Below are 15,891 nucleotides of genomic sequence, written 5' to 3' on the forward strand. Positions count from 1 at the left end.
TTAACAAATTGATTAGGACCCCAGAGTTCTAGTCTATCCTTTATTTTAACAGAGCTCTTCTAGAAGATCTGTTCTTACCTTTTTTTCCCCTGACCCAACAGATGATTTAACAGTGGGGTGAATGGCTGAGGTGAGAAATGGCTTTCTGTAGAAGGTGAGACCTTGGCATCACTTGTGTGTATGGGCAGTGTGCAAGTTTGAAGGACAACCATATACCTACTCACTAGGTTATTTTTTTTGGTTATATGAAAAGATGTATCTGGAAAATTAAGTTACATCACTGTTTAGGGTAGTATTTTCAATATAATAACTACAAAGAAGTGTGTACAATAAATCAAGACCTCTCAGTATTTGTAAGCCCAGTTCAAGTTACTTGAGAATAACAATACTACATGCTTTTGACAATTTAGATTTTTTAGGGGCACAGCCTTGTTTTTCTTCAGAGATTTCCTTTTGTCACAAGACATAAAATAAGAAATAGAGATTAAAATTGTAAAAGGTCAACTAATTCTAAGTTTTAAAAATAGATATTGGATATAACCAGAAATGTAGGTTCATGAGAACTTTGAATCCTCTGCCATTTCTTGCTGGAACAACTCCTTCCTAATTTATACGACTTGGGAGCGCCTGAAGCCATGCTAAGAGAACAAAGATTTCTGTCTGGTCTCCCCTCTATCAAGTTTTCCACCCAGAAAGAAAGAGCAAGTTCTGACAAAGACTACACTTGAAATGGTGTGACTGTTTTGATCATAGCAGTGAGTCAATGGCCCCTCCTAACTTGTAGGTTTTATGATTCCATAATTCTTTGATTTAGAAGCATGTTGTTCTGCTGAGATATGCTGTCTACATAAGGTCTGACATTTCTCTGGCCAAAAAGACAAAAAAAAGGACATGGCTGAACTGTTAAGGAATCTGTACAGATACAGCCTTCACTGTAGAATACAGAAATAACTGGCCTTTAAATGAGTGACTAAGGAATGCTCCTCTCCCTGTACTAGTACTCACTCCCAGTCCTAGTCAATGGAAGTACTGACTGAGCTGGGAGACCCACCACTGCTTCCAATATAACACTCATTCAGCACACACTCCTGTGTGTTTTGTGTCTGCTTGTTTTCAGTAGACAAAAGGAAACTATTTACTTTAACATTGCATTCTTCTGGCCCCATTCTGATGAATTTTCAGAAATACAGACACATACGCAAACAACTTTTTTTTTTCCTTAGAAATAGAATACTCTTAAAAAAGAAGAGACAACAGACTTCAAGCTGTATTAGAAAGCTGTAATCATCAAGACAGTATGGTACTGGCACAAGAACAGACACTCAGATCAATGGAACAGAATAGAGAACCCAGAAATGGACCCACAAACATATGGCCAACTGATTTTGACAAAGCAGGAAAGAAAATCCAGTGGAATAAACACAGTCTCTTCAGCAAGTGGTGCTGGGAAAACTGGACAGCAACACGCAGAAGAATGAACCTGGACCACTTTCTTACACCATACACAAAAAATAAACTCAAAATGGATGAAAGACCTAAGTGTAAGACAGAAGCCATCAAAATCCTTGAGGAGATAGCAGGCAAAAACCTCTCTGATCTTGGCCGCAGCAACTTCTTACTCAACACGTCTTCGGAGGCAAGGGAAACAAAGCAAACATGAACTATTGGGACCTCATCAAAATAAAAAGCTTCTGGACAGTGAAGGAAACAATCAGCAAAACTAAAAGGCAACTGACGGAATGGGAGAAGATATTTGCAAATGAAATATCAGATAAAGGCTTGGTATCCAAAATATATAAAGAACTTACCAAATTCAACACCAAAAACACAAATAATCCAGTGAAGAAATGGGCAAAAGACGTGAATAGACACTTCTCCAAAGAAGACATCCACATGGCCAACTGACACATGAAAAAATGCTCAACATCACTCATCATCAGGGAAATACCAATCAAAACCACAATGAGATACCACCTCCCACCTGTCAGAATGGCTAACACGAACAACTCAGGCAACAACAGATGTTGGCGAGGATGAGAAAGAGGATCTCTTTTGCATTACTGGTGGGAATGCAAGCTGATGCAGCCACTCTGGAAAACAGTATGGAGGTTCCTCAAAAAATTAAAAATAAAACTACCCTACGACCCAGCATTGCACTACTAGGTATTTATCCAAGGGATACAGGGATGCTGTTTTGAAGGGACACATGCACCCAGTATTTATAGCAGCACTATCAACAATAGCCAAAGTATGGAAAGAGCCCAACTGTCCATCGATGGATAAATGGATAAAGAAGATGTGGTATATATATACAATGTAGTATTACTCAGCAATCAAAAAGAATGAAATCTTGCCATTTGCAACTACATGGATGGAACTAGAGGGTATTATGCTAAGCGAAATTAGTCAGACAAAGACAAATATATGACTTCACTCATATGAGGACTTTAGGACACAGAACAGATGAACACAAGGGAAGGGAAGCAAAAACAATATAAAAACAGGGAGGGGGACAAAACATAATATGGAGAACAAACAGAGAGTTACTGGAGGGGTTGGGGGGGATGGGCTAAATGGGTGAGGGGCATTAAGGAATCTACTCCTGAAATCACTGTTGCACTATATGCTAACTTGGATGTAAATTTTTAAAATTAAATAAATAAATAAATAAATAAATGTGAAAAAAACAAAAAAGAAGAGACAAATAGTAAATTTGAAGTGACTTTTTCTCAAAATGGGGTAGTAACTCAGTTTTTCTATTTTTTTTTTTAATGTTTATTTATTTTTGAGAGAGAGATAGCAAGAGCAGGGGAGAGGCAGAAAGAGGGAGACAGAGGATCCAAAGCAGGCTCTGTACTGACAGCAGAGAGCTCAAACTCATGAACTATAAGATCATGACTTGAGCTGAACTCAGAACCTCAACCAACTGAGCCACCCAGGCGCCCCTCAGTTTTTCTATTCTTGATGACAATAGGAATATTTGAAAATAGTTTTAACCCCAACACAAAAAAATTATTAGAAGTCAGCTAGTCCCATCAGTCCATTTGAGCTATGAACCATTAAAATAGACCCTTTCATTGCTTACTCTGTACCTACAAAAATTATCTTTCACATTATTCAGCATTATTTCTGAATTAGCTGTGAATAGGGCTACCTTCAAACTATGAATGCATTTTTTTTAAGTAATCTCTATACCCAACATGGGGCTTGAACTCACGACCCCAAGATCAAGAGTCACATGTTCTACCAACTGAACCATCCAGGTGCCCCAAATCTATTTTTTAAATGAGTTCATCTTCCCCTCAGAATTCTGAATGACTTACATATGTGGTGAAATAGTGGTTTAGAAATTTGTTTTCCAATCTTAAGAATATCTGTCTAGAGTTAAACTATTCATTCTAAAGGCTGCAGATAATGGGCTAAAAACCAAACGGCTTTTGATATAGACTCATGGAACATAAGATCTGCAGGCCTACTGGGGGTGATCTAGTCAACACCCACCCCCGTGTTAGGGATGAACGTGTCTTAACAGGTGAATGATTCATACTAGAAACATTATTCTGCACTTCACTTTCTTTCTCATAATGTCATGTGTGTTTCTGTAAGTCATAGGTGTGGACCTACTTCTATCCTTTTTTCCAACAATTTTAGGCATATATACACACAAGAACATAAATGGGATCACATGCTGCTTTAGTTTTTTTTAATAACTTTATAATATTCCAGGTTCCTCTGCCATTTCCTTTTTTTTTTTTTTTTAATTTTTTTAATGTTTATTTTTGAGAGAGACAGAGACAGATGCGAGTGGGTTGGGGCAGAGAGAGAGGGAGGCACAGAATCAGAAGCAGGCTCCAGGCTCTGAGCTGTCAGCACAGAGCCTGACGCAGGGCTCGAACTCACGAGCTGTGAGATCATGACCTGAGCCGAAGTCAGACGCTCAATCGACTAAGCCACCCAGGTGCCCCTGCCATTTCCTTTCTGAAGGAAGTTCACTTTGTTTCTAGCTGTGTTGTTGTTGATTTTGCCACTTTGAATAAAGTCAGTAAACATCTTTGTGCATAATCCTTAAGCCCTGGAGTTTTATTTCTTCAGGACAGATTGCCAGTAGTGGAAGTGCTGGGTAGAAGACGAATACGTTTTTAATTTTTATAATCACTGCTACATTATTTTCCAAAAAAGGCTAAACACTTTACATTTCTACTGACAAAGTATGCAACTAGTCTTCTCCATGCCAACCAATAGGTGCTAGTCTCAGAGGACTAAAGTGATGTCTTATTGTTACTTTAATCCAAAGTGGAACTTCTTTTCAGATGATCCTTGGTCATATGCAGTTGCTCTTTTTCAGCTGCTTGATCCTTTGTCTATTTTTCTCTATTGGGTGTTTGCATTTTTCATAAGTAGAAATCCTATTTATGGTATCTTTTGCCACACGATTTGTTTTGTACATAGTTGCATATATGTGTATACAGAAACACACACTCATGTATATGTTTTAATGTTTATTTATTTTTGAGGGAGAGAGACAGAGCATGAGTGGGGAAAAGGCAGAGAGAGAGGGAGACACAGAATCTGAAGCAGGCTCCAGGCTCTGAGCTATCAGCACAGAGCCCAACATGGGGCTCGAACTCACGAACCATGAGATCATGACCTGAGGCCAAGTCAGATGCTTAACCGACTGAGCCACCGAGGCACCCTTCTCATGTGTATGTTTAAATCACAATGTATCACCCAATAAATACTCTTATAGTTTGTTTTCTTCCCCTGAGCATTTATCAGGAACATTTTCCTTTGTCAATAGTCATCTACCACATAATTTCTAACAGCTGGTTAGCAGTAGTCCATCATACAGATAAACCATAAGATGAAGTCTGTCTCCTCTAGTAGGTCATCTAGATTATTACAAAATATTGCCCATTTTAACAACGTTGTGATAACTATACAGACCTCTATATCCATTTATGCTCATTCCTTGCATTTGAGAGTAAATTATCCTTACAGGAAGAGATGGGGATAGGTGGGAAGAAACATGCAAAGGAACAGGCAGACCCTCTACAGTGCCATATGCTCATGTGAAGGAAAACCTAGCACATGCCAAAATTTGTGCTGTACATATATTATCCTTCTTAAAAATTTATAACATGTTGGGGCGCCTGAGTGGCTCAGTTGGTTAAGAGTCCGACTTCAGCTCAGGTTGTGATCTCACAATTCATGGGTTTGAGCCCCGTGTCGGGCTGTGTGCTGACAGCTTGGAGCCTGGAGCCTGCTTCAGATTCTGTCTCCCCCTCTCTCTGCCCCTCCCCCACTTCCATTCTGTCTCTCTCTCTCTCCCTCAAAAATAAACATTAAGACAAATTTGTAACATATTTTATTTATACACTTTATCTTAGCATCAATTCTATTAGACAATTCTATTTCGTATTTCCTTTCTACGGATGACCAAATATAATAATAGCATTGCTCACGTTTTCTATGTACCAGATACTGTTCTAAGTGCTTCACATGACAACTCATTTCATTCTTCTGATTCTACAGATGAAGGAAACAAAGCATAAAGAAGCCAAGCAACGCGTCCAAAGTCACACAACTAGGAAATGCAGATTCAGGATTTGCAGCCAAGCAATCTGTGCCCAGAGGCAGGATCTCAATCACTGGCAATGCTGCCTCTCAAACAGGTTCGATGAATTGCCCAGTCATTCAACCAGTAAATGGCAATGCCAGGATTTGAAAGCAGGTCTCACATTCCCCCAAGCCCATGCTTTATGACTTGCTACTAACAATCTAAAAGACAAAGAAATATTTTATAGGCAATCAGAAAAAAAAAAAAAAAAAAAAAGAGCATTTAACTACCTTTATGTCATTTAGGAATTCAATGTCTTTTTTCTGTATGGCTTTATTTGTCCATATTAAGGCACTGTAGGATTTGGTCTTTTCTTCTTCACCTTCTTTCATATGTCCTATTGCCTCTCTAAACAAAAACAAGAAAAGAAAGTTTGTCTAAACACACAAAATACACTTAAGCCTTGCCCCAACTTCCCTTTCTTCAAAAATAGCTTTATCAAGATAAAATTTACATACAATTCCCATTTTAACTGTACGATTCAGTGATTTTTAGCATGTTTAGAGAGTTGTGTAGCTATCTCCATAATCTAATTTTAGAATACTTCATCACCCCAAAAAAGAAACTCCATCCCTATTTGCAGTTGCTTCCCATTTCCGGTTTTCCCTAGCCCTTGGCAACCACTAATTGACTTTGTCTCCATAGATTTCCCTACTCTGAATATTTCATATAAAATGGAAGCACACAATACATGGTGTGTGGTGTCTGGTTTCTTTTACTTCATAATGTTTTCAAGGTTCATCATGTTGGTGCATGTATCAGTACTTTATTCCTTTTTATTATTGAATAATATTCTGTTGTATGGAAATACCATATGTTACCCATGGACATTTGGGTTGTTTCTACTTTTTTGCTATTATGAATAATGCTACTATGAACATTCATGAGCAAGTCTTTGTGTGGGTGTACATTTTCATTTCTTGTGGGTATATATCTAGAAGTGGAGTTGCTGGGCCATAATGGTAACTCTACATTTGACCTTTTGACAAACTGCCAACTGTCTTCCAAAGTGGCCACACATAATCTCACAGCAATTTCTTAGGGTTCCCATTTCTCTACATCTTTGCCAGCATTTGTTTTTTTCTGTCTTTTTGATTATAGCCATCCTAGTGAGCCACCCTAGTGAGAGTAAAGTGGGATATCACTGACGTTTTGACTTGCCCTTCCCTAATGGCAAATGATATTGAGCATTTTTTTTTTTCATGTATTCATGCATAAACATAACATCCTCTTTGGAGAAATGTCCACTTAATCATCTTCCCCATTTTTAATTGGGTTGTTTTCGTATTATTGAGTTGTAAGAGTTCTTTATATGTTCTGGATACAATTCCCTTAACAGATACATGACCTACACCAAAACTTCCATTTTGAGTTCGTCTCCAGTGAGTCTACCCTTACCTTGTGACAAGCTGCAAGTCACGGACTTGGATTTTGTTAGACGAATTATTAATTTTCTGTAGTAGCAGAAAAAGAAAAACAATTAGCAACTCTAGTTCGGTTACAGAGTTGCAGAAACATGACGATTTCCATGTCATGAAGTGGTTTACCTGCTGAAGTTCCTTAATTTCTTGTGAAGTGAAATGTACTCTATGAGGATTCACCAGCTCAATTGCAAAGGGCCTTCCTGGCAGCACACACCCCGTCATGAAACAGAAACGTGTTGATGGAGTTAACATTTGGGCCAATGCAAGAGGGTTAGGAGGTGTGAAAAAACGAGTTGAGCTCTAGAGGACTGAAAGTTTAGTGACATGACTACATCTGGGGGAGGGAAGAATGTGTGAAAAGAATCAAGGGGCTTTTTGGGGGGCTGCTAAACCCCAGGACAGGCAACATGTGAAAATGACTGCTTTCCCAAAAGTCCACGAACAAGCCTGTGTTAATTACAAAATAAAATCCAAACAACTGCTAATTGATTTGGTTACACAAAGGCAACATTATTACACACAGCAATGCCCAGGTATACCAAGCTGAAATCCATCCTCCTAGCCTAATCCACTAGTGAAATGGAAAAGCTGTGATTCCATAAGGGGAAGGGACTATTAACTCTCAGCATCTTTCTTGTAATGCAACAATGCAAAATGAGAGAAATGAAGGCTAAGAGAACAGAATCACTTGTTAAATGAAGATGTGCATTTTGAAAACTGTACTGGTACTGCTGAAATGTTATCAAATGGAACAATTAATAATCAAACTTTTGGAAAAACTTGGTTACCACCTTGTTAATCCACATAAAATTCCCTTAGAACCTATAGGTATGCAAGAAGGATGGCTTCTGAACACATGATTCCTGTTAAGACATAATCATATAATTTATAAAGGTAGCTCCATAATTCGCAAAGCCTCCTCACTGGGAGAAGCTCTGGGCTTTGCCCACTTTGGTTTTAACTGAGCAACTACAGTGAACCTGCTGTCTGAGAAGGGTGATAGTCTGAAAGTTAGTTCTAGTCAAGTGATGCTGTTGCAATCTTACCATTTCCTAATGTTCTCACATCTACATCTTCTCTTCCAGAGGAGGAAAAATTAAAACCTTTGCAAAGGAGATAAAGAAAAATAATCAGAAACATAATAGCCCTAAGACTTTCATTCCTACCCGTTGGTAGAAACCCCATTTGTCTGAAATAATCTACAGGAGAACTCCAAGGGATAGTCGCCATCCCACCTCTAATCCCAATCTCTAATAAAAATAGCAATGATAAGAAGTACCATTTATTGAGCACCTATATGCTGGGCACTGAGCTAACATTTTGCATACATTAATTCATTCAATCCTTATTAGAACTTTATGATGTAGGTATTAAATAAAAGAACACCAAGCTTCTAAAAGGATAAGTACTTTTATCAAGGTCGCATGATTAAATGGCAGACAGAGCTAGACATTTCTGATGTCAAAGCCAGACCTTAACTATCACCTCATGCCACCATCCCATGGGAGACCAGAGGCAGAGCACTTTTTAGAGGAAGGCTCCACAACAACCCTGGTCACAAGCTTACGGTGAAAAATCTGTCATTTTCCTTCTTTTTTTTTTTTTTTCCTTGAAACAAAACAAAGCAAAATCATTTATTTGAGAATTAAACTCTATGAAAGGAAGAGGAGTGGGGGGGGGGAAAAGGGTTTAAAAGTAAATTCTTTGTATCAAGCAAAGCCTAAGCTGGGACCACAACAAAACTAGTGTTCATTCTAAGATAAATGGATCGTCCTAGACTAAAAGCTGCAAATATTAGAATGGGAAATGGTGTAAAAAAAGATGCGGGGGGCAGCTGTTGCATCATAACTTTCTTAGATACAAAACTGACAATTTCACCATCATTGCCATAGCAAACATTACCACAGGCAGGCATTATTCTAAATTTTTCATAGATGTTAACACTATAAGGTAGGTACTATCATTATCCTCATTTTACTTACAAGGAAAATGAGCCAGACAGGATAGGTAACTTGCCTAAGATCACATTACTGGTAAGTGGTAGGGCCAGGATTTGAACCAAGTGGTCTGACTCCATCCAGAGTCTCTTAACCACTGTCTATACAACACCACCAAGAGATAGGCACAAGAGTTCAGACTCATGCCCACAGGGAAAGCAAGACTGGTCTTCTTGGATCAGGGATTAGAAAAGGCTGGGACGTTTGGAGAACTCTGGTCAGTCATTAGAGTTTGGTAAAGTTTAAGATCTCTGAACACATACATATATTAGAGGCTATACAAGGCACTGTGTACAAGGCACTGTGCTAGACACAGGGGAGAAAAACAATATGGACACGGTCCTGATCCTCACAGGGCTTACTGTTTGTGGAGGGATAGGGACTGTAATATAGTGGGTAGGGCTACGACAGGAAGCACATAGCATTATGAGCACATACAGCACTAAGAGCACAACTGCAACATGAGCTATGAGATTTGTATTTATTCCTCAATGGTCCAGCTACTTCGGAGAGCACAAGATGAGGAAGAACAAGATAGCCGGAAAGAGCAAATGGGAAAGGCGGAATGGTGAACACCATTTAGACAGCCACTTTTTTCCCAGGAAAGAGTCTATATGTAAAGGTCCCATGTAGATTTTAGAAAAAGGAAGGTTAAAAGGCTTGGAAAGGCCTATGAAAACTACACTGAAGATTGGCCCTCTTTTTGAAGATACTTAGCTGTGAAGAAAGTAGGATTTCACCCTTTCCTCATGTCTAAGAGATCCCTTTGGCAAGCCAAGGTCAACACTTTAGGGAACATAGGTTCTGAACTATTGTTTGACATGTACTGTCAGGGTAAAGTGGGCTCCTCTCTCCCACAGGGCCCAAAGCTATGGGTCTCATAGAGAGGAGTAACCCAGTACTGGTTAGGTAAGGGCCAGACAGCCAAGGTAGGACTAGAATTTAAGCTGAATTTAGGCTCAAAAGTCTGGGTAAATTGGGGCACCTGTATGGCTCAGTCAGTTGAGCATCCAACTCTTGATTTTGAGTCCTGTCATGATCTCGTGGTTCATGGTATCAAGCCCCATGTTGAGCTCTGCACTGGCAATGTGGAGGTCTTTTTTTTTTTTTTTTTTAACTTATTTATTATTGAGAAACAGAGCACAAGCATGGGAGGGGCAGAGAGAGGGGGAGACACAAAATCTGAAGCAGGCTACAGGCTCTGAACTGTCAGCACAGAGCCCGATGCAGAGCTCAAACTCACAAACCGCGAGATCATGACCTGAGCCAGGGTCAAACGCTTAACCGACTGAGCCACCCAGGTGCTCCAGGTGTCCAGGTCTTGATCTCAGGGTCGTAAATTCAAGCCCCATGTTGGGCTCCACACTTAAAAAATAAATATAAATAAATAAAAATAAAAAGAAGCCTGGGTAACTTGTGCTGCGTTAATACCTAAGAACTGGCCAAGTAAGCAGCTAAGAGAGCCACAGGGTCAGGCTTTTCTTGAGGTAGAGAATCAAGGCCAGGCAAGGAATAGGATTCTGTGGACCATTGAGTCCCAAAGAACCCTCCACTCCATGTTTAGACTCCATTGTTAATAAAACCCATGGTAACATCAGTAGCTTCTAGACAGAATCAACAGACTCAAGGGTAGCACTAACTAGGGGTGGATAGATAAATGGGGAATTCAGAATGGCATCTGGGAAGCTGAAAGACATTGACTCCCTGGGGCTGTGATCTGTCTTATACCTGCCCACCTCCATCTCCAAACCAGCCATAATGTCAGGGAACCAGGGGATCCACAGTGACTGAGCCATAACCTGTGACTGATGGGGGAGAAGGGAAAGAACAGGATACAGAGAGGTAAGTCGAACAGTGACAGCTAAATCAGACCAGAAATTTCCAATTCATAAATTAGCCCATAAAATTTCCACAAATTCCAGAGGTGTAGGATCCCAAGCTAGGCCCTTGGGAAGTCCAGAGAAACATTAAATCCAGACAAAGGAAGAAGTGATTATTTATTATATCTTTTAGGAAAATATCTCAAATTTGGACAATACATTGAGAAATATTTTTGGGGATGGCACGCCTGGATGGCTCAGTCAGTTAAGCATCAGAATCTTGATTTTGGCTCAGGTCATGATCCCAGGGTTGTGGGATCGAGCCCCACATAAGGCTCTGTGCTGAGCGTGGAGCATGCTTAAGATTCTCTCTCCCTCTCCTTCTGCCCCTCTCCCCTGCTTGCGTGCTCTTTCCTCCTTCCTTCTCTGCTCTAAAAATAAATAGATAAGTACATAATAGAAAACTCACTTAAAAATACTTTTGGGGGTAAACTTTAAAACTTTATTCGTATGCAATTATGAATAATGCTAACAACAAAAGGAAAAGGAGTTAAGTATTAACTCCTTAATACCTTAATACCTTAAGTATTAGGAAATACATGTTTAAAATTTGGGTGAGTTTTCATTTTTCTTTTTTTTCTTTTTTTTTTTTTTTTAATTTTTTTGATGCTTATTTATTTTTGAAGGAGAGAGGCACGGCATGAGTGGGGGAAGTGCAGAGAGAGAGGGAGACACAGAATCCAAAGCAGGCTTCAGGCCCTGAGCTGTCAGCACAGAGCCCGACGCGGGGCTCGAACCCACAAACTGTGAGATCATGACCTGATCTCTGAGAGCTAAAATCGGATGCTTAACTGACTGAGTGAGGGCGCCCGGCTAGCTCAGTTGGTAGAGCATGAGACTCTTAACTGACTGAGTGACCCAGGCTCCCCTTTTTAAAAAAATTTTTTAAGTTGATTTATTTTGAGAGTGACAGAGACAGCACAAGTGAGGGATGGGCAGAGAGAGAAGGAGAGAGAGAGAATCCCAAGCAGGCTCTGCACTGCCAGCACAGAGCCTGATGTGGGGCTCGAACCCACAAACTGTGAGATCATAACCTGAGCCGAAACCAAGAGTCAGACGCTCAACTGACTGAGCCACCCAGGCGTTCCTTCTTTTCTGTTTTTTTAAAGATTTTATTGTTAAGTAATCTCTATACCCCATCAATGTGGGGCTCAAAACTCAGACCTGAGATCAAGAGTTATACGCTTCACTGATTGGGTCAGACAGGTGCCCTGGTTGAGTTTTCTAAATTCACATTATGCCTTGTCTTATCCCCATAATCCTGTGAGTTCCTTTTGCTCAAAGGAACAGAAATTGTAAAAACAAAAACAAAACCAAGTGCAAGAATGATCAGGAACTATCAGCAGTTCAGCTAGTATGTAGTGGGTAGTGGCCCTCATACAGAACACACAGATGATGGAACTGAAAAATGGGCAGAGGCCAGATGATGAAGGCCTCAGAAGATCAAGTTCAATAGTTTGGATTTTATCCTGCATGTAGTCATTGACAAGTTTTCAGTAGGGAAATAACATGACAGATATTTATTCAATAAGTGAAATAGCAAATGTATTAGGGGAAAGTTTCTTAGACACAGTGACTTTGAGAGTGTGTCCAAGTTTACTACTCATTAACCAGGGGATTAGCAAATCGATAATATGATGTGCCAGTTTGAAGTGACTGAGAAATCTCCCATTTAGGGGAAGGGACCTTTATAAGAGTAGCTAGACTGCCTCATATAATACCACTTATTTTCAAAGAGTTGTAAAACATAGAGGTACATCAGTCAGAACCATCTTCCCAGAGTTGTCACATGTTATCTGCAGAAATAATGAGTAATATATCTGAGATACACAGGTTTAGCAAATTGATGCTATCAATCAGGCATTTCTAACAACAGGTTTTATCCCCTGACAAGGAGCCAGTTAGCATCAAGGCCCAGAGGTCTGCTTTTTCTCAAGCAGCTCTCAATAAATTTCCTCAGGACACAATTACAGATGCTAAACACACAGTTTGCTTCATTTTCAGTTTGGGGACAATTTCCCCCCCTCAAATGGAAAATGAAACCAAGCTAACTTCATGAAAGATTGCAAGGGGGAAACACATCTGTTTCAGAGCCTCCTGACGGCCCTCTTGGCAATGGGGCCTTCCTTGAGACCCAAATAATCAAAACTGAAAGTTTCTTGAATCATCTTATAGAAAGAGAGTCAGGTGGCTCCAAAAAGAGTTTGAAAGAAACTTTTTGTACTAAAGCTTAATTTTCACTTCTTTATAATTTGGATAAATCTTACACGATACCCAGTATGTAGATATTAACCAAGTAAAAGCTCATGGCAATATCCCAGAGTCCTTTTTTTTTTTTAAGTTTATTTATTTATTTTGAGAGAGAGAGAGACAGACAGACAGAATACATGCACACACAAGCGGAGGAGGGGCAGAAGGAGAGGGAGAGAGAGAATCCCAAGCAGGCTCCACACTGTCACTGCAGAGCCCTACATGGGGCTTGAACTCACAAACTGTGAGATCATGACCTGAGCCAAGATCAAGAGTCGGATACTTAACTGACTGAGCCACCCAGGTGTCCCTTATCCCAGAGTCTTTACTGCTGAGATTTTGGAAAACGTTAGGTTGCTAGGTTAATTTCTTCTTTATTCAGTAAACAATTCTTAAAGACCCTTAAAAAGAGAGTCCACCTACCTGATAGGCAACAAATTATAAGAGGGATGTGTTTTAAAGTGCTTGTCTTCCTTCTTGACAAGCCAGAGAGGTGGAAGGAATAGCCATATCTCATCTCAATCATCTGCTTGCCATTCCTAAAGCAGTCTTGTCTCAAGGTTTTTCAGAGAGAAGAGTAGATATCTAGTTGCTTCCTCAAAAAAAGTGTTCTAATTATGCTAGGAGACCCACTTTAAAGTAAATCAATCATTGCTTATGGCCTACAGTTTTTCCTGTTGTACAACATGACTTCCTGCAATTGAAATCTTAGCCCCTTCCCTCTAGCCTAATCCTAGGTGAAATCACAGTCTCTATGTGGTCTGCGACCTGGCAGACCTACAGAGACAGAGAAAACCTAAACCTGGCAGGATCTGACTCATCCCACAAACCTGGGCTCATTAATACCTGGAAAATTAAAATACAACACAACTATCATGAAGTCTTCATGAAATGGTAGCTGTTGACCTGCTTTCTCTAGGCTTGAACTTTATCCCAGGACATTTTAGCAGTTAAGGTGGAAGCTAGACATTTGCCAGCGATTATTCTTTTTTTTTTTTTTTTTTTTTACCAGCGATTATTCTTGAACAAGAACTGGATGTGGAAGTTGTGTTTTAATTTCCTCATATTCCCCCAAAAGAGGCCAAGTCTGAGGTGTCCCAAGGTCAGAACTTAAGTGCATTCACTTAAAATAGTTTCAGTGGTTTTGAATTTGCCCAGGAAAGAATAGTCATCTTGAGAGACGAAAGAAATCCTCGGCTCAAATCCAGCCCAAGCCAGAGGTGCTCAGGACATGGTGACCCTTGTTCATGGGAAGCTGCCAGGCAAGGAGTCTAGATCTGGTGATTTACAAAATTTAGAAATCTTTCCTGCCACTGCAAAGAAACCTATTCATGAATGACAATGTATTTAAAATATCAATATTATAACACTTACTCTCTGCTTTGAATACTGCCAAAAGATGGTCTGAAATTAATTCTTCCACTGAAGATTCCAGCTTCCTTTCTCCATCAATTATCCAAGGAGTTTGCGGTAGATTCCTGGAATATTTATTATATCTCCCTGCCAAAGAAACATAAGGTAGCCTGGATGGAATGATATAATTAACATAATAAGATAAAACAACTATATACTGAGTGCCAATATCCTAGGTGCCACGATACAAAGCAAGGCTTACCCTTCAACTAACTTACAATCTAACTTGGGGAGCCAGCATACAGACATATAAATAATTAAATTAAAAGATTTAAGGTAACAATAGAAGAGATGGTTAAAGACATGATATGAATCATCAAACGAGCTCTAAAGAAATGCTCAATAAAAAAAAATAAAATGCTCAATATATTTATTAATCCGATTGGCTGGCTGAACAAGTTACATTATGGAACACACCAAGGGTCATTACCAAAAAACCCAGCAACTACTGCTTTTATGCCTGATTAATAATACTTTAATGCAATACTCATTGGTGATAATATATTCCAAAGACTTCAAATACGGGAAATTTTGAAGTTTTTTAATTAAAAAAAAACAAAAAAAAACAAACAGAAAATGACTCACTGCTTTATGAAGAAAGCTGCACCATGGCAGGTAGCTTTCATTACCACAGGGCAGAGTATTATAGTTAAGACCACGAAACAATTTCATTTCGGCCATTACTATGAAATAGATGTAGCTTTCAAAACAAAAACTATCTGCTAGATTACCTCTTGGGAAGGTCAATGCAACAATTTTTTATTTAAAGCAGAAACTCAAATCTTCAGTCATTCTGCAGATAATAAAATTATTTTTTTCAAGTTTGCTTTTATGCTTTCTGTAGCTATGTTTCTCCCGATCAGTTTCGGGTCTCTGCATCTACCCATATTTCTATGGGTATTGGCCACCTCTGATGGAAACTATTAAAACTTAAGAAGTGTCATTTCCCTTTGGCATGGTATTTCAAATAACCAATCTGAGTGGACCTTGAGAATACCTACAGAAGCTAAAATAAGCTTGACTATCAGTCCTAGTTCTCAAAAGAGTTAATTAATCAGAACCTGGTAACAAAAATTAAAAGGAAACAGAGAGGTGACTTGAGTTTTCAGAAAGGATAGTAAGTTGACAGCATAAGTATATTCTAGACTAAATATTTTACCAGCCACAAAAACAGCACCATGAGCACACTCAATTTCAAGAACAGTGCATACAGCCTTTGGTGAGTTTGGAGGACAAGGAAACTGCCTGCAAAACAAAATAAATTTTACAGCTACTATTTTCCAGAAAAGATATTGAACCACATAACTAGG

General features: G+C 39.3%; 1 protein-coding gene across 3 annotated transcripts in view; it reads right to left on the reverse strand.

Annotated features, from left to right (window-relative positions):
- Positions 1-15,891, reverse strand: part of PUS10 (pseudouridine synthase 10) — a 71,363-nt gene that overhangs the window by 7,290 nt on the left and 48,182 nt on the right. For all 3 annotated transcript variants that reach the window (XR_008417860.1, XM_019429985.2, XM_019429930.2), the window contains exons 10-15: positions 15,741-15,826; positions 14,543-14,668; positions 8,088-8,144; positions 7,165-7,241; positions 7,016-7,071; positions 5,848-5,965 (exon numbers count right to left, since the gene is read on the reverse strand). Coding sequence is in view for 2 of the 3 variants with exons in the window: in XM_019429985.2 (XP_019285530.2) it covers positions 5,848-5,965; positions 7,016-7,071; positions 7,165-7,241; positions 8,088-8,144; positions 14,543-14,668; positions 15,741-15,826 (520 nt within the window). In the remaining variant the exon portion in view is untranslated. The remainder of the gene's footprint in view (positions 1-5,847; positions 5,966-7,015; positions 7,072-7,164; positions 7,242-8,087; positions 8,145-14,542; positions 14,669-15,740; positions 15,827-15,891) is intronic.

The sequence above is a fragment of the Panthera pardus genome, unplaced genomic scaffold (genome assembly GCF_024362965.1).
Source record: "Panthera pardus isolate Hobbes unplaced genomic scaffold, ASM2436296v1 HiC_scaffold_25, whole genome shotgun sequence".
NCBI lineage: Eukaryota > Metazoa > Chordata > Mammalia > Carnivora > Felidae > Panthera > Panthera pardus.